General features: G+C 41.9%; 1 protein-coding gene across 2 annotated transcripts in view; it reads right to left on the reverse strand.

Moving 5' to 3' along the window:
• Window positions 1-13,547, reverse strand: part of pcca (propionyl-CoA carboxylase subunit alpha) — a 102,085-nt gene extending 88,538 nt beyond the window's left edge. Inside the window, exons 1-2 of one of the 2 annotated variants that reach the window (XM_061836760.1) lie at window positions 13,068-13,547; window positions 9,380-9,457 (exon numbers count right to left, since the gene is read on the reverse strand). In XM_061836760.1, the coding sequence (XP_061692744.1) occupies window positions 9,380-9,457; window positions 13,068-13,121 (132 nt within the window). In that variant the 5' untranslated portion in view covers window positions 13,122-13,547. The remainder of the gene's footprint in view (window positions 1-9,379; window positions 9,458-13,067) is intronic. The other variant, XM_061836759.1, reaches the window with a different exon arrangement.
• Window positions 13,548-18,832: the final 5,285 nt, after the last annotated feature.

The following is an 18,832-nucleotide window of genomic DNA, read 5'->3' on the forward strand; positions in this document are numbered from 1 at the left end:
CAACAGCTGAGGACATTTTCAGCTCCGTCGTTGGAGCGCTGGACAGAGTCGGAGCGGACTGGTCACGCGCCGTAAGCCTGGCTACTGATGGTGCGCCGTCAATGATTGGTAAAAAGGCAGGTGTTGTGACAAAGTTCAGAGATAAAGTACAAGCTGCAAATGGGGGAGGTAATTTTTGGACATTTCATTTCATTTTGCATCAGGAGGCATTATGCAGCAAATCGCTAAGAATGGATCACGTCATGGAGGTGGTTGTCCGAACTGTTAATTTCATCCGAGCCAGAGGTCTCAATCATCGTCAATTTGACAGCTTTCTCAGTGACTGTAACATTATCCATGGTGTGCCTTATCACACGAACGTACGATGGTTAAGCAGAGGTGCTGTGCTAAAGCGCTTCTTTGATTTACGTGATGAAATCGGACAATTCATGGAGAAAAAAGGTAAACATGTTAAGGAATTACAGTGCCATCTGTGGCTGCAGGACCTTGCGTTTATGGTTGACATCACTGAGCACTTGAATATTCTTAACAAAATGTTGCAGGGACGCAAAAAAATCGTAACACAGTATTATGACAGCATACGTGCATTCAAGTTAAAGCTCGGGTTATGGGAGACGCAGGTGGCAAGCGGTGACCCTGCTCATTTTCCCTGTTTAAAAGATATGTGCGCAGCAAGCGTTAATTCTGACGTGAAACGGTACAAAGAGAAGATTTCAGGGCTGTTGATGGAGTTTGAGAAAAGATTTCAGGTTTTTAGCGAACTCGAAACAGATTTTGCAGTTTTTCGCTCACCATTCACAGTCAAAGCTTCTGATTTGCCCGTTGCCATGCAACTTGAAATCATTGATATGCAGTGTGATGTAGAACTGAAGGACAGATTTGCCTCTTTAAGCTTGGACACATTTTACAAGTACCTCCTACCAGGCTATCCCTCATTGACAGCACTAGCTGCTAAAACATTGTCCATGTTTGGGACAACCTACCTTTGTGAGCATGTTTTCTCACTAATGAACATTAATAAAACAAAGCTGCGCTCAAAGCTCACATATAAGCATTTGAATGAGATTCTGAAATTGGCTGCTTCTCAGGACATGATGCCTCATATTGATGCACTTGTGCAGGATAAACGATGTCAAGTTTCAGGGGCAAATTCCAAGCAAGACGAATAATTGCTGTGAAAGTTATTCATTTGTTCAAATTCTGTTAATAAACATTTTGATAATTTACTCATTCTTTGCACTAATTATTAGTATTAGTGACTAATACAAAGGAAAAAAGTGGGCTTATTGGTAGTTCTATGTAATTTTGCAATGAGTTTACTGGTCCGGCCCGCTTGGTCTCAAATTAAGCTGTATTCGGCCCGCAGACCAAAGGGAGTTTGACACCCCTGATCTAGAGCTTGTGACAGGTAAAAAGAGCTCTCATCAAATAAATTTCAGACTACATATAGCGGGATGAACTTGAAGAGCTTGAGGATAATGGAATGGCTGACTTGCTTGGACTTAAGGATGAAATTGCTAATCTTCGCAGAGATGCTGCTCTAAAACAGAAACAAACACAGGAAAAGAGGGAAGATTACGGAAGGAGATTGAGACTTTGCAACTTCAGTTGGCTCACAAACACAAAAAGAATGATAAAGAGCCCGCAAAGAAGAGAAATTCAAACCGCCGGCCCTAGCATGCTAACACAGAGCACACACCAGAATTTCCTCCCTGCCGTGTGGCACAAAGACTTTAAAATATCTGGCCAAATCAGAGAGCCAGGGCAGAAAGATCGTCTGACCTTTTCAACTTTAGCCCGTCAAATAGAACATGGCCTAAGTGAAGGGGTTCCAGAACTTGAAATTGTTGAGGCAGTAATATGAGCAATTAGTCCTGGCATGCAGCTTCGTAGCTACTTAGAGAGGAAAGTCAATCTAACGCGGCCCACTCTCAGAAGAATCCTCCGATCCCACTATCAGGAGAAGAGTGCCACGGAGCTTTTCATCCAGCTGACCTCAGGGCATCAGAGAAACACCACAGAACTCTCTCATCCGAATCCTTAACCCAGACAGACAGAAAAGACAGAAAATCCTGTTCGCATCACAAGAGGCTGAGTCAGGTTTGAAATACGACCCAGATCTAGTACAAAATGTGTTTCTCCATATTGTGTTAACTGGCATGCAGAACGACAGTATAAAACATGACCTACAGCCTTATCTTTAACAGAGTGACACCCCTGATGAATTGTTAATGGAGAAGGTAAACAGAGCATGTGCCTAGGATACCGAGTTTAGCTTCAGGGGAAGCTCCCACCACTTCAGTGAAAGCCCCCACTCTCGGAATGAAAGATGACAAGTTTGGCCAACCAATCATTGGATCTAATGTTCTTGAGCTGATCATAGACAATGACCTAAAACAATCTAATGCCACTAACAGAGAATGCCCGAGACAAATGGGGAGAACAGCATTTCCCAATCTTGAACCAGAGCAAGCACAAGCCTTTCTACAGCGAGTAAGTCTGGAAGAGAGAAACGACTACACTGTTAGAACAAAGAAGAAACAGATCAGAATTCCAAAACACACATCTGTTAAGGTAGACTGCCATGTTCAGATCCGGAGCCCGCATGAAGATACCACGCTGATTTTTGAGCCCGACGTGAACCCCTGGTGGAGAGAGGGCCTTGAAATCTGTGACACTGTCATCAAATTAAATAAAGACACCAGGCTCTCTATCATTGTAAGTGTACAAAATCCCACAGCTCACGTGTTGGCTGGAAAAGCTGTCATTGGTAGTGCCCAAAACATTCAAGCTCTGCATCCTGCCTCCATATTTGAGCGTGCTCGACCTCCATCTCGTGTTTGCTTGAGCCACGTTCGACTCGAAGAAAACAAAACAACAGACCAATGGGACCCCACCAGTCAATTTGAGTCACCTTAGTGAGCCTGAGAGACAGATTCTTTTTGGGAGAAGAATCTGCTTAATTTTCAAAAACAGATGATAATATAAGATTAATTGAAAAGCTACAACTTAGCATTTCTTTGAAAGACACTGAACCTGTGGCAAAAACGTACCTATCTGTGCCTAAACCGCTGTATAGAGAAATGAAAGATTACTTGCATGACCTTATCGCACAGGGCTGGGTCCAGAAGTCCAATTTATCATATGCCTCACTAGTTGTCTGTGTACGGAAAAAAGATTGGAGTCTATGATTGTGCATTGACTTTGAATAAGTAAACAAGAAAACTCTCCCCGGCAGGCAACCGATCCCCCGTGTGCGAGACATAATGAATGGTCTAGGTGGAAACTCCTGGTTCTTGCTGTTAGATCAGGGAAATGCATACCATCAGGGCCTCATGGCCAAAGAGAGCAGACCTGTGACAGCTTTTGTTCCACCTTGGGGTCTCTATGAATGGATCCGCATCCCGTTTGGCCTGATGAATGCTCCAGCAGCTTTCCAGCAGTGCTTGGAAGGGCTGAGGGTGAAATTTGCATCTCATATTTAGATGATACCCTAGTCTTTAGTAAGTCATTCTCGGACCACGTAGAAGATGTGAGAGCTGTGCTGCAAGATCTGCGACAACACGGCATGAAGCCCAGTTAGTGCGAGATATTTAAACACGAAGTCCGCTACCTGGGTCAAACTGTCTCCGTTGATGGCAGTGAAATGGACCCTGCTGACACAGTGGCTCTGAGGGCCCTGAAGGAGAAGAGACCAAAAACTGCGGACAAGTGTAGAGCAGTAAGGGGGCCCCCTCAGTTATTACCGTCAATACATACGACATTTCTCCCGTATTGCTGGACCTCTGCATGTACTGCTTGAAGGTGACCCTGTGATACAGGAAAGTAGTAACACAAGGAGAGACGAGAAAAAAAGGAAGCGCAAAGGAATTCCTTGAAACAACCCAATCACTAGGACTGATGCTCACCAGCAGGTTTTGGAAAGACTGATTGACTGTCTGGTTGACCACCCCCCAACCTTGAATTCCCAGACTTCGACAAATCATTCATCCTGCACACAGATCCTTCCACCCAGGGCTTCGGTGCACTATTGTACCAGGAACAAGAGGGAAAGCTACGTGTCATAGCCTAAGCATCTCGAACATTGACAAGGCCAGAAAAGAATTCCCATCTTCACTCTGGAAAAATATAGTTTCTGGCCTTAAAGTGGGCTGTGACTGAGTAATTCCGTGATTATTGAATTAATTACACCTGCACAGTATACACCGATAAAAACCCACCCACCTATGTATTACAGCTAAACTGAATGCCACAGCGACAAGGTGGGTTGCTGAGCTTCCAGACTTCCAACTGACCATTAAATATTGCCGAGGCAAAGAGAATGGTGATGCTGGTGTTCTGTTAAGAATGCCTTGTGAGATAGAGGAAATGATGGAGGACTGTACGGAGGAACTCTCTTTCCCTTTAGTCCAAGCTACTCTGCAAGCCGTAGAAACAAAAGACTAAAACAATATGGTGAATGATGGCTCATGAATGTGCGAGAACAGATGGAGAACCACCTCAGCAGTCACTCATATTTGACAAGCGCGTTCGCACCTGCATGCCATCGCATTCGCAAATCTGCACAGTCGAGCACGAAAAATCATGCTCGTGAAATTTGGTACAAGTAGAAAAAATAAATATTGAAAGACGTCGCTTATTTTGTTTAGTCTTGACATTAAGTTACATGTTTATTTCATAGATGTCGTGAACAAAACAAGCCTGCTCCTAAACAATCAGTATTCACCCAGAAACAGGAAATGCAAGTTAACCGTACTGAGCATGCTCGAATGTGATGCCAAAAGCACATGTTCCGAGCTGCTTCACGTACAGCGAGCACATCTACGTCAAAAGTCATCAACATAATGAGCCATGTCAAACGAAATCCAGTTACACCAGGGTGTCGATAGCGAGGCAGTTTTGGTTGATCGTGTGACAGTGTGACCCAAAAAAAAGACATTAGACCAGGAGTGCCTCATCGATCGCGGGACGGCATGCGCAAAAATAAAAAATAAAAATTAAAAAAATCATCCTATGTTCCCTCTGAACTGCGCAGGTGCAAAATTGTGCACTGCTGATGCAGTCTCTTCGCAGATATTCTGTTGCACGCAAAAAAAAAAAAATCCAATGCAAATTGAAAGTACAACGTACAGCTATTCAGTTTGTGGCATTTTGCAATGTGATTCAATGAGTGAAGGATGACTGGTTGTTACATCCAATGGCACAATTATTATACGTACTGTAAAAAAAGAAGCCACTGGTTTCTTTTAGGCAGCACATGGTACTTTCTCTAACAATGACCGCTGCTCCACCGCACTTTTACCTTAAACTCGCGCCCCATCCCCGCTCTTAAAGACGTACACTCATAATTACAAATGTTACAGTACTTACGCAGCCCATCAATGTGTTTTATAATGACAGCATCCACCACCGCTGCTGCTTTAGTTTGCAACACAGTCTGGGCAACGTAGAGCAAAAACGAGCTGGACATGCTGCTAAGGGTTTACTTTCGATATATTAATGGAGAAAGTTAAAGAAGAAATGCTGTTGTTCTAAGATGGAATGACTGTCGGAGTATATGAATAATCAAAGAAAAAGTTGTTAAACTGGACAAGATTTTCCCTTTTCGAGTGGGAAAGGTCTGGTCTGAAGCCAAAAAGAAGAGTGCAGGATGAGATGGTGTGTAATTTTAAAATTCCACCTTGGCACAGCCTTATCCAGGATGAAAGCACAGACAATACACTGTACAAAAACGCAATTCTTATTTATATATATATATATATATATATAGTCTGTTCATATATCTAAATGCAAATGGTCATTTGCCCCCGTGGTACCGCGTTATCTTCCAAGTTGAAAACTTTTGCCCTCTCCATGCTTTAGCAAGATGTAGATAATCCACTGCTTTGGACATGTTCAGAGGCGAGAGAGTGAGTATGTGGGTAGAAGGTTGCTGAGGATTGAGCTGCCAGGCAAAAGAGAGAGAGGTAGCCCAAAGAAAAGGTTGATGGATGTTGTGAGGGAGGAAATGAGGACAGTGGGTGTTAGAGAGGAGGATGCATGAGATCGGCTTCGATGAAAAAAGATGACACGCTGTAGCGACCCCTAACGGGACAAGACGATAGAAAAGAAAATCTTTTTTTCCCCCATCAATGGATTAACAATAGCACAGTAAATTATGAGAGATTATAACAATACATCATGATGAAATAAAATGATTTGATTATATGAATATTTAGTTTTGAAATGTAATGTTTATTGACCTCTTTAAAAATATCTGTCTCAGTCTGTGCAGTGTCAATAAATTATGATTATGGTTTTAGATAACAACTACATACTCAGGTATAACAACTCAGTAACTTATTTTAAGGTCTTCATCCCTTATCACAGCCGCAACTTTATATCTGCGGCCAAGACTGGTGGACAACACCCACAACTTTATATCTGCGGGCATGACTGACAACACCCGTACATTTTTCAAATGTGATTGACTGCATCCACAATCCTTTCAGAAATTGTATCGTAACTCGTCCGGGGCTGCCTCTTAATAACATTGTTTGCCATTTGTCATTCATCACTCCCACATCACTTGCAACTTAACTTTGTTTGTTTTGTTCACAGAGATGTCCAGCGAATGAAGTTGCTTCGTTGTTTTTTTTTTTTCACACCGATTGTTTGTTCTTTGTTAATTAATCCATTGCTTGTGTTGTTCTTCCAACTCGGGCCACCTCGCCTTGTAGGCTCACAGTATAACAGCAAACTCAGAGTTCATTAGCTGCACTTGTTTATTCACGGCGGTTGTTTCTTCTTTGTAAGCATTTCTCTTTGTTGGTGCCATTTTTGGGGGACCTTAGCCAAAGCGATGTTGTTTAGCACAAAACACATATTGGCACAATGTACCTTCTGGGGACGTATATTTACCGTCCTCTCCTACGCCCACACTTTCCCCTGTAACTTCCACATGCTGTCCTCTCACAGGTCGGCTTTTCCTTTACATAAGTAGCGTGTCAGCAGGAAATGCTTCCAGTTGGTTAAAAATTATGAACGACGGATCCAGGTATAAGGTGCTCCGCATTATAAGGTGCCCTATCCATTTTGGGGAAAATTGAGGACATTTAAGTGCGCATTATAGCCGTCAAATTACAGTACTTCCTCTCATTTGAGCCTTCCTAATCCTTTTTGTTCCCAACTATTGTTTTACTAATACCATAATTAGCCTATATTCCCACTATTTAAATGGCCATTACTTTGTTATTTGAGTTATTGAGATCATCTAAGTAATATTTTAAAAGGGGTTTCAAAGCTCTTTCCAATGATAGCAGTTTTTTCAATTCCATGAGTTTGAAATTTTATGTCACATACCTACTATGGTAGGTTACATACACGCTAATGGACTTGCTACCATGCATACTAACAGTGTAACCAGTGTGGTTAAGTGTACTTTGTTGGACAAGTCACACAACATTTGCAAATGCAGAAACTCAGTGTGCACATATGGTGCACCACATTGTAAAGTGCCATGTCTGTGGAACCTCGTCTATTTAGAAGAGAATTTAAGACATTTATGATCATGAAAATATGGTAAATTAAATTGTAAAAAATTGGGACACCAAATCTACGAATATGCATAGCCACGAACGGTGAAAAGCAAATGGGAAATGGCACACTCGACTGTAGTTATACAGTGAAGAAAATAAGTATTTGAACACCCTGCTATATTGCAAGTTCTCACACTTAGAAATCATGGAGGGGTTTGAAATTTTCATCGTAGGTGCATGTCTACAGTGAGAGATAATCTAAAAAGAAAAATCCAGAAATCACAATGTATGATTTTTTTTTTTCAAAGATTTAGTTGTGTGATACAGCCGCACATAAGTATTTGAACACCTGAGAAAACCAATGTTAATATTTGGTACAGTAGCCTTTGTTTGCAATTACAGACGTCAAACGTTTCCTGTAGTTGTTCACCAGGTTTGCACACACTGCAGGAGAGATTTTGGCCCACTCCTCCACACAGATCTTCTCTAGATCAAATGGGTCTCTGGGCTATCGCTGAGAAACATGGAGTTTAAGCTCCCTCCAAAGATTTTCTATGGGGTTTAGGTCTGGAGACTGGCTAGGCCATGCCAGAACCTTGATATGCTTCTTATGGAGCCACTCCTTGCTTTTCCTGGCTGTGTGCTTCGGGTCACTGTCATGTTGAAAGACCCAGCCATGACCCATCTTCAATGCTCTGACTGAGGGTAAAAAGGTTGTTCCCCAAAATCTCACAATACATGGCCGCGGTCATCCTCTCCTTAATACAGTACAGTCGTCCTGTCTCATGTGCAGAAAAACACCCCCAATGTATGATGCTACCACCCCCAATGCTTTACAGTAGGGATGGTGTTATTGGGATGGAACTCATAATTAATTTTCCTCCAGACACGGTTAGTGGAATTATGACCAAAAAGTTCAATTTTGGTCTCATCTGACCACAAAACCTTCCCCCGTGTCTCCTCTGCATCACACAAATGGTCATTGGCAAACTAAAGACCGCCCTTCACATGTGCTGGTTTAAGCAGTGGAACCTTCCATGCCATGCATGATTTAAAACCATGACCTCTTAGTGTATTACCAACAGTCACCTTGGGAATGGTGGTCCCAGCTCTTTTCAGGTCATTGACCAAGTCCTGTCGTGTAGTCCTGGGCTGATTCGTCACCTTTCCGAGGTTCATTGAGACCCCACGAGGTAATATCTTACATGGGACTCCATTCAAATTGAGATTGACCGTTATGTTTAGCTTCTTCCATTTTCTAATGATTGCGTGGACCTATTTTCACCAAGCTGCTTGGCATTTTCTCCGTAGCCCTTTCCAGCTGTGTGGAGTTATAAAATTTTGTCTATAGTGTCTTTGGACAGCTCTTTGGTCTTGGTCATGTTACAAGTTTGAGTCTTACTAATTATACGGGGTAGATAGGTGTCTTTATGCAGCTAATGACCTCACACAGGTGCATCTAATTCCAGATAATACATGGAGTGGAGGTGGAATTTTAAAGGCGGACTAATAGGTCTTTGAGGGTCACAATTCTAGCTGATAGACAGGTATTCAAATACTTATTTGCAGCTGTATCACACAAATAAATCATTAAAAAAATAATTGTGAAAAATTGTGATTTCTGGATTTTTCGTTTTAGATTATCTCTCTCACAGTGGACATGCACCAACGATGAAAATTTCAGACCCTCCCATGATTTCTAAGTGGGAGAACTTGCAGTATAGAAGGGTGTTCAAATACTTATTTTATTTACTCTATAAGTATTCATGCATGTATGTATGTATGTAAACATATTGTATTGTCAAAATCCAGACAAAACATAAGGATGAAATTAAATCACTAACAATCAAAAGGAAAATTACCTTTTCAGTTGGACTTGGAGTGGTGGAATACTGTGTTTTGTTGTGAATCGCACAGTATCCAGACTGGAAGGGGGGATGCTGCAAAACACCAAACATCGATGTCATTTCAAGCATTGTTGATATTTATTTATCATTCATTACAGAAATCCATTTCTATTTAATTGTGTGAGGCTAAAGGCTTACAGGCATGATGATAGTGCATATCTTACAAATAGAATATAGAAAGTCCATTATTTACTAGTTTACCAAATACTTTGAAGACCTTCTCAAGTCCACTGATACAACTTCCTACAAAGAAGCAGAGTCTGGGGGCTCCTAGATGGGCTCTCCTATCTCTGGGGCAAGGTTGTTAAAAAGCTGCTCGATGGCAAAGCCCTCGGGGTGAACGAGATGTACACAGAATTCTTATGTTGGCTGTTTGTGAGGCAATCCTGGTTGACATGCCTCAGCGCATGGTTTTCGGGTCAGTGCCTCTACATTGGGTAGACCAAGGTGGTGTTCCCCCTTCTTATGAAGAAATGGGACCAGAGTGTGTGTTCCAACTAGTCCTCAGCTTCCCTGGTAAGGTCTTTTCGGGGTGCTGAAGAGGAGGGTCCATCTGGAAGTCGCATCTCAGATTCAGGAGGAGCAGTGTGACTGGCCATGGAACAGTTGACCATCTCTACACCCTCAGCATGGTCCTCGAGGGTGCATAAGAGTTTGACCAACCGGGCGACATGACACCAGAACACATTTGGATGAGGTTTTTGACCATGTCCCACTTAAAAATAAATGTTTTACATTTTTGTAGTGGGTAGATCTTTGTGACTTGGTCATTTTATTTGATGATTGGTCATTCTAAAAAATAAATAAATAAAATAAAAGTTATTCCCCAAATAATCAACCCCCCCCCCCCAACCCCCTCGCTGCCGATCGCAAGAGGCTGGATGCTTGAGAAGTAGATCTTGGGGTAAAAAAGTCTGGGCACCCCTGATCTAGACTATCAACTGCAGTGCACCCAGGTTTTACTGCCAGCTGTCTGAACTCATGAGTACTTGAGGTTGCCAATTGCCAATTGAGGCAACAGCATTTTCCACAAGACCAGTAAGAGCTATTTTAAAAATCATTAATATTAATATTTCTACAAACAAGCCCAGGTTATTGCCATTTACATTCAGATTTTTCAAAATAATTTACATTAATATTGTTCCTCCTAAAAGCAGTAATTGTCCAATCAATGCTTGTTCAAACAAAATCCCATTCTTAAATATTGTCATGCGAATATATTTTCTTATTTTCAGTTCTATACTGCCGATAGACAGCTTGTGAGATGGTGTTGGGGAATTCTGAGTAGAAAAAAAATGTGTGCCACTTCCATCCTGCTGTGTGTCTAAGATTTGTGGCAGATGGCCAAGAGTACAGGGGATTTAAATGGTCTACATCCTGAATTTTTTTTGTCTTTGTGTAATGTTGATGAATATGTTTGACATAAATATACACCACAGAACTAAAATCATCACATTTTTATTGAACTGTATGCTTTCATTGTGTATAAATATGTTTCTTTCATAACATTTTCACTGAATGCTTATTTGATCTTTCAGTATGAGCATCTTGATGCCACCTGAGGTCAAAATACATGTTGCAGTATTCTCTCTGCTGTCAGAAAGATATGTTCCTTTCTCATGAGCAGGCACTTCATCAGTCTGGCAACTTTTGGAATGTACCAAAGATGGAGATTCAGCATCTGCTGGTTCGATGTCAACCTTTTGTGCAGAAGATGCTTCCTACAACATCTGTAATTAATATATAAAAACAAAGTTAAAAGTTTATAAAATAAGAAAAAAATGTATAGATAAAGCATTTTAATTTAATTCAATTTCATGGTGCACAAATTAATTTTGATAAGTTGAAAACAGGTCTCCCATTCTTTGAGTGACTAGTATGCAGTACTGCTTGTTTTAATGCTATGTAGTATTTTATTAAAATGAAAAAAAAAAAAACCCTGCACAAATAAACAAATTAAAGGTTTCTATCTATCTATCTATCCATTATCCAAGGGTCACGGGAGTGCTGGAGCCTATCCAAATTGTCAATGGACAAGAGGCAGGGAACACCCTGAAATGGTTGCCAGCCAATTGCAGGGCACATTGAGACAAACAGCTGCACTCACAATCACACCTAGGAGCACTTTAGAGTGTCCAATTAATGTAGCATGTTTTAGGGATGTGGGAGGAAACCAGAGTGCCTGGAGAAAACCCACACAGGCACAGGGAGAACATGCAAACTCCACAGAGGGAGGGCTGGGATTCAACACGGGTCCACAGCACTGTGAGGCCAATGCTTTCAGGCTGCTCCACCATGCCACGATTTGTACAGTACTTAGTATTATCCTGTTTTTCTAGTTGAGAATGATCAAACGATGTGCGGTAATAAAATATTTTTCTCTAAGAATGGCATAGGCTGTTTTCATTCAATCATGTCAACAGTGTTCAAAGTTTTCGGGAAATAAAAGATGATCAACATACCTCCGCAACTTGTGTTTTAGCAAAAGCTCTTTCCAGTTTTGGTACTCTCTGTCGGAGTGCTGAGTTTGTCGAACCGTGTCCTGGTTCAGCGGCTGATCCAAGTTTGTGTTTGGTCCCTTCAGCAACACCTATCGTTCAGGTGTCGGAACTGGCTGTATTGTAGGCACTGATCCAGGTTTTAATAATTTTTAAATGTCACACCCATCTCAGACATGAGTTCAGGGTGAAATGTTCACTGCATATGACTGACTGCTGACTGGGTTTGGAAAAATTAGCTCTCTTCTTCTGCACAAACCTGACCCACCGTCTTCTGAGGCTCTGGTCTTTAGGAAAATAATGTAAACTGTGACCAGAAAAATTAAAACTGCTACAACACTGAACCACACACGTCACAATTTTTACGGATTGGTTTTATCACTGACGAGATCTTGAAACAAATGGGTTTTTCTTTGAGGTGAACAGGCAATGCTACGACTATAAGCTAGTCCCACAACAGCAGGTTTCCTAGCTGTGACATCAGATGTAAGCTTCAAGAAAGGAAGCATTTTTCAGGTACGGGAAACTAGGTCAAAGTTAATGGACTTTAATTTATAAATACTTATATTTGTTGGTAAAAACTTCAAACAAGATATGCATGTTACACTTGAACATATATTTTAATCTAGATAAGAAAAATTGCGTTCGAAAATTGACGTCACACAAACTTTAAGCATGCACTCAGAAAAGTATTAGGGAATGAATGAATAAATGAGGAGTTTGCAGTAGCTGTACTGGATCATGCATCCATCCACCCAGATTTTACTGCTGAAAGGTCGGGTCACGGGGACAATAGATTAAACGGACACAAAAACTTCCCTTTTTGCAGCCACCTCATCCAGCTCTTCTGGGGGGGGGGGGGGGATCCTGAGCCTGGAACACCTCACCAGGGAGGCATCCAAATCAGATACCCCAGCCACCTCATCTGGCTCAACTCAATGCGGAAGAGCAGCAGCTCGATTCGTGTTCAATTAAAAATGCTTGTGAAAGTCGCTTTTTTTCTTTAATATTGCGATTGCACGGGCAGAATATGCGTGCATTCACTCATGTCTACCAGGAAGGTCGTTGGCTGTTTTTTTCGCTAGTCACAAAGTTATTGACATACTCTCAAACACAACATTTCATTTATGCACGACTCTTCTCACCTTTAAAACAAAAACTAATCTGGCCGGAGAGAGTAAGATACTGCGCGTCACCATTCTGATACAATAAAAATCAGGACGGAAGTTTTTTTTTGTTTGTTTGTTTTTTTACTCGTTTTGTCGCTTTGTTCTTGTTATTCTTTTTCTTGTGCTTGTGCTGCTGCTTCTTCGTCTTCTTCGTCTTCTTCGTCTTCTTTTTTCTTCTTCTTCTTCTTCTTCTTCTTCTTATTTTCCATAGACAAGAAGCAAAATCCAAATATTAACGCAAGACATGCGAGTCGTGTAGCAGTACTAGTAAATAACGTGCCTACTTAGCGGCCATGTTGGAAAGGTTGACGTTCCGATAGTAGGCTTTACATTAACATTCCAATTAATTTATCACTTGGTCATTTCTTGACTGATTTTTTTTAGGGTTTTTTGTTGTTGTTGTTAACATCAACGCATATATTGTCAATATACACATTTTAAATAAGGCCATAAAAAACGAAATATTTTCACATTAATTTCATTCATTTCAATGACCTCCCGAGCTGAGCTGAGCGTCGGTACAGACCTCAAAATGGGTATGTCATTACAATAGTACTGTCTCCACAGTACTGGAGACAAGGGGTAGACAGTGGCGTTTCCTACGGGTGGGGGTAATATAGAGGAGTTGGGGTTGTGGGAACAACTTTCCAAGCCCCCTGGGGGCGAATCTCAAACACTCCTCCCCATTGAGAAAATGGGAGAAAAATCCCCCCCTCCCAACTCGAATCAACCTGCAAAAAGGTTCAAGGTCATCAGCAATGTAATACGAAGGATCAGGTGAGGGAAAGTTGTTCTTAGAAAGCAAAAGAAGATACTGTGAGAAGAAACCCCTTTTTATGTGACACTGTGAGGCAGCTGGCAAGTGTTGGCCACACAGTGCTGAGGAGCCGGGTTCAATACCGGACCCACCAGTGTGGAGTTTGCATGTTCTCCCCGTGCCTGCGTGGGTTTTCTCCAGGTTCCCACATCCCCAAAACATGCAACATTAATTGGAAACTCTCAATTACCCCTAGGCGTGATTGCAGTGTGGCTGTTTGTCTCGATGTGCAATGTGATTGGTTGGCAACCAGTTCAGTATGTACCCCACCTCCTGCCTGTTGACAGCTGGGATAGGCTACAGCACCCCGCCGTTGTGAGGATAAGTGGCTAAGAAAATGGATGGATGGATGAAAAACCTTTTTAGAGTTTGTTGTTTAAGTAATAGAACATTGTCCCCACCAAGCTATAGATATAGCAGATAAAATTGTGATTATTATGAAAGGTCCTGCAAATCTTGTGATAAGAATAACCTGTGAACAGAATCAAATGGAATGCACGGAGATCAATCTTTAGCTGTCGGAATTGAAATCATTTTTTCAAAAATAAATAAAGAAACAATAATTTAAATACGAAATTAAGACGATCTTGCTAAAATAACCGAACAGGGGAAGAAGAGAAAGACAATTATTTAAGTGTCAAGCCCTTGTTGTGGGAGAAATAGGATCTGTTTTGAATATATGAAAATGGGAAATATAAATCAAATGGAACTAATACCAGATATTTAGGAAATATAAAAGAGTGAATTGCAAATGGAGAAGTAGGCCGAGTTTGAGTACACACTATTGCAAAATAAAAGAAGCCACAAATTTGAAAAGGGAAAACAGTATATTATTAATGAAGTGATCAGTTGTTCCACTTGAGCTTATATTCAACTTCATTGGAACACTTGATAACTTAAAAAAAAAAATAAAAACAAAGAAACAACAAGAAGTATTATTATTGTGTTGAAAAGTGCAACAAGGTATCTTCCATCCATTTTCCAGCCGCTTACCTTCACAAGTGTCACAGGAGCGCTGGAACCTATCCCAACCAACTTCAGGCGAAAGACGGAAAACACCCTGAACTGTTCGCCAGTCAGCCACAGGGAACATGTCAACACCATCACTGAGTGGGTGATGAACCTACGGTGCCAGGACCAAAGTCAGGCGTGTGTACCACGACACCATCAGTGACTGCACTAGGTATCTTAATATTAAGAAATATCCATTCTCTACCACATGTCCAGATCGGGTCACGTGAGCAGGAGATACCCAGAGACTCGTTGACGTTGAAGCTGCTCGGCCCAAGTTAGCCTAGCCTAGCGCGCTAAGAACCTTACCTAATCCCTTACATCCATATATGCTTTGAATCGTCATATCCATTATATTTTCACACATGTAGTATGTGATTGCTGTACCTTATGTGCTGACTGTGTTTATTTGATAGCTTTTATCTGACTTAAACTTTAACATAGATTAATTAGTATGTAAATTGTATATCTTATGTGTTGACTTTGTATATTCGATTGCTTTTATCTGACTCTAACATAGACTAGGTCATGTGGGAATTGTGTATCTTGTGTGCTGACTCTGTTTATTTGATTGTTGGTTATTGTCTATCTGCAGCCCTCAGGGGTGCAAAATTCCTGTGCGACCTGTAGCCCGGTCTCAAGCCCAGAGAAATCCAGAGAGTTGCGGCAGGAAGGGCATCCAGCGTAAAACTGTGCCAAACATATATGAGTGTTCATCAAATGATTTCCATAACGGATAAGTCGTTGCCCGGGTTAACTACGCCCGCGCCCAGCACTGTTAATCTGCAAGCCGTAGATAGAAATTGAGGTAATGTAGATCGAAGACAAAAAAGAGGAGGAAAGCGACGTAGTCGGCAGAAGAAGAGGCATGCACAGTCCCTACAACTCTATGTACTGACTTTGAATGTTGGGACTATGACTGGAAAAACTCAGGAGTTAGTTGACATGATGATTAGAAGAAAGGTTGATGTATTGTGCATCCAAGAGAGGAAGTGGAAAGGGACTAACGCTAGACGCTTAGGAGCAGGGTTTAAATCCTTTTACCATAGAGCAGATGGGAAGAAAAATGGAGTAGGGGTTATTTTAATTTAATTTAATTTTTAGAGCTGGCTAAGAATGTCTTGCAGGTGAAAAGAGTATCAGATCAAGTGATGAGGCGGAAATTTGAAATTGAGGGTATTGTGTATAATGTGATTAGTGGGTATATATACAAGTAGGATGTGACCTTGAGTTGAAAGAGAATTTTTGGAAGGAACTAGACGAAGTAGTCCTGAGCATACCAGAGACAGAGTTGTGATTGGTGCAGATTTCAATGGACGTGTTGGTGAAGGAAACAGGAGCGTTGAAGAAGTGATGGGTAAGTACGGCATTCAGCAAAGGAACTTTGAGGGTCAGATGGTGGTGGACTGCGCAAAAAGGGTGGAATTGGCAAATGTGAACACTTATTTCCACCGGGTAGGAAGATTAAGAAGACAAAGGTACAGCAGAGAATCAGGTGGTGGAAATTGAGGAAGTAAGAATGTCGTGTGGCCTTTCGTAAAGTGGTGAGAGAGGCTGGAGATGGACAGGAAGAGCTCCCGGAAGACTGGAATACTACTGCTAAGGTACTCAGAGAGGCAGACAGGAGAGTACTTGGGGTGCCTTCTCGTAGAAAAGCGAAGAAGGAGACTTGGTGGTGGAACCCCAAAATACAGGAAGTCATCCAACAAAAGAGATTAGCAAAGAAGAAGTGGGACATGGAGGACTGAGGAGAGGCGGAAGGAATACATTCAGATGCGACGTAGGACAAAGGTAGAGGTGGCGAAGGCTAAACAAGAGGCATATGACGACATGTACACCAGGTTGGATACGAAAGAGGGAGAAAAGGATCTCTACAGGTTGGCCAGACAGAGGGATAGTGATGGGAAGGATGTGCAGCAAGTAAAGGTGATTAAGCATAGCGATGGAAATATGTCAACTGGTGCCAGTAGTGTGCTAAGTAGATGGAAAGAGTACTTTGAGAAGTTAATGAATGAAGAGAATGGGAGAGAAGGTAGGGTTGACGAGGCAAGCGTGAATGACCAGGAAGTGGCAATGATTAGTAAGGGCGAAGTTAGAAAGGCGCTGAACAGAATGAAAAATGGAAAGACAGTTGGTCCTGATGACATACCAGTGACGGTATGAAAGCAATTTAGAGAGGTGGCTGTGGAGTTTTTGACCAACTTATTCCATAGAATACTAGCAGGAGAGAAAATGCCAGAAGAATGGCGGAAAAGTGTGCTAGTCCCCATTTTTAAGAACAAAGGTGATGTTCAGAGCTGTGGAAACTATAGAGGAATCACAATGAGCCACACAATGAAGTTATGGGAAAGAGTAGTGGAGGATAGACTCATGACAGAAGTCAGTATCTGCGTGCAACAGTATAGTTTCATGCCTAGAAAGTATACCACAGAGGCATTATTTGCCTTGAGGATGCTCGTGGAAAAGTACAGAGAAGGTCAGAAGGAGCTACATTGTGCCTTTGTAGACCTAGAGAAAGCCTATGACAGAGTACCAAGAGAGAAACTGTGGTACTGCATGCGCAAGTCTGGTGTGGCGGACAAATATGTTAGAATAGTACAGGACATGAATGAGGGCAGCAGAGCAGCGGTGAGGTGTGTCATTGGTGTGTCAGAAGAATTTAAGGTGGAGGTGGGACTGCATCAGGGATCTGCGCAGAGCCCCCTTCCTGTTTGCAGTAGTAATGGATAGACTGACAGATGAGGTTAAACTGGAATCCCCTTGGACTATGATGTTCGCAGATGATATTGTGATATGCAGTGAAAGCAGGTAGAGGAATAATAAGAAAGATGGAGGCATGCACTGGAAAGGAGAGGAATGAAGATTAGCTCAAGTAAAACAGAATATATGTGTATGAATGTGAGGGGCGGAGGAAGAAGAGTGAATCTACAGGGAGAAGAGATGGCGAGGGTGGATGACTTCAAATACTTGTGGTCAACAATACATAGCAATGGAGAATGTGGTAAAGAAGTGAATAAACGGGTCCAAGTGGGGTGAAACAGTTGGCGTAAGGTGTCTGGTGTTCTATGCGACAGAAGAGTCTTCGCTAGGATGAAGGGCAAAGTTTATAAAACAGTGTTGAGGCCGGCATGATGTATGGATTAGAGACGGTGGCACTGAAGAGACAACAGGAAGCAGAACTGCAGGTAGCAGAAATGAAGATGCTGAGGTTCTTGCTTGGAGTGAACATGTTGGATAGGATTTCGAAATGAAATCATTAGAGGGACAACCAAAGTTGGATGTTTTGGAGACAAGGTTAGAGAGAGCAGACTTAGATGGTTTGGACATGTTCAGAGGCAAGAGAGTGAGTACATTGGTAGAAGGGTGCTGAGGATGGTGCTGCCAGGCAAAAGAGTGAGAGGAAGACCAAAGAAAAGGTTGATGGATGTTGTGAGGGAGGACATGAGGACAGTGGGGATGAGAGAAGAAGATGCACGAGTTAGGCTTAGATGGAAAAAGATAACACGGTGTGGCGACCCCTAACTGGACAAGCCGAAAGAAAAAGAATAAAAAAAGTGTGAAAAGATAGAAGAAACATATTGCCAACAATACGAAAAAAAATGTAGATAACATTTGGTAATATGTGATTGGCTGGCATCCAGTTCAGGGTGTATCCCACAGCCTGGACATCCTGCGGAGGACACTCATTTCGGCCGGTTAAATCCGGGATCTTGTTCTTTCAGTCAAGACCCACATCTTGTTTCCATAGGTGAGGGTAGGAGTGTAAGGAGGTAAATTGAGAGCTTCGCCTTTCGACTAAGCTCCCTCTTTATCACAACAGATCGATACCAACTTACTGCAGATGATGCACCAATCCGCCTGTCGATCTTCTGCTCCGTTCTTCCCTCACTCATGAACAAGACCTCAAGATACT

Source organism: Syngnathoides biaculeatus, chromosome 12 (genome assembly GCF_019802595.1).
Source record: "Syngnathoides biaculeatus isolate LvHL_M chromosome 12, ASM1980259v1, whole genome shotgun sequence".
Taxonomy (NCBI): domain Eukaryota; kingdom Metazoa; phylum Chordata; class Actinopteri; order Syngnathiformes; family Syngnathidae; genus Syngnathoides; species Syngnathoides biaculeatus.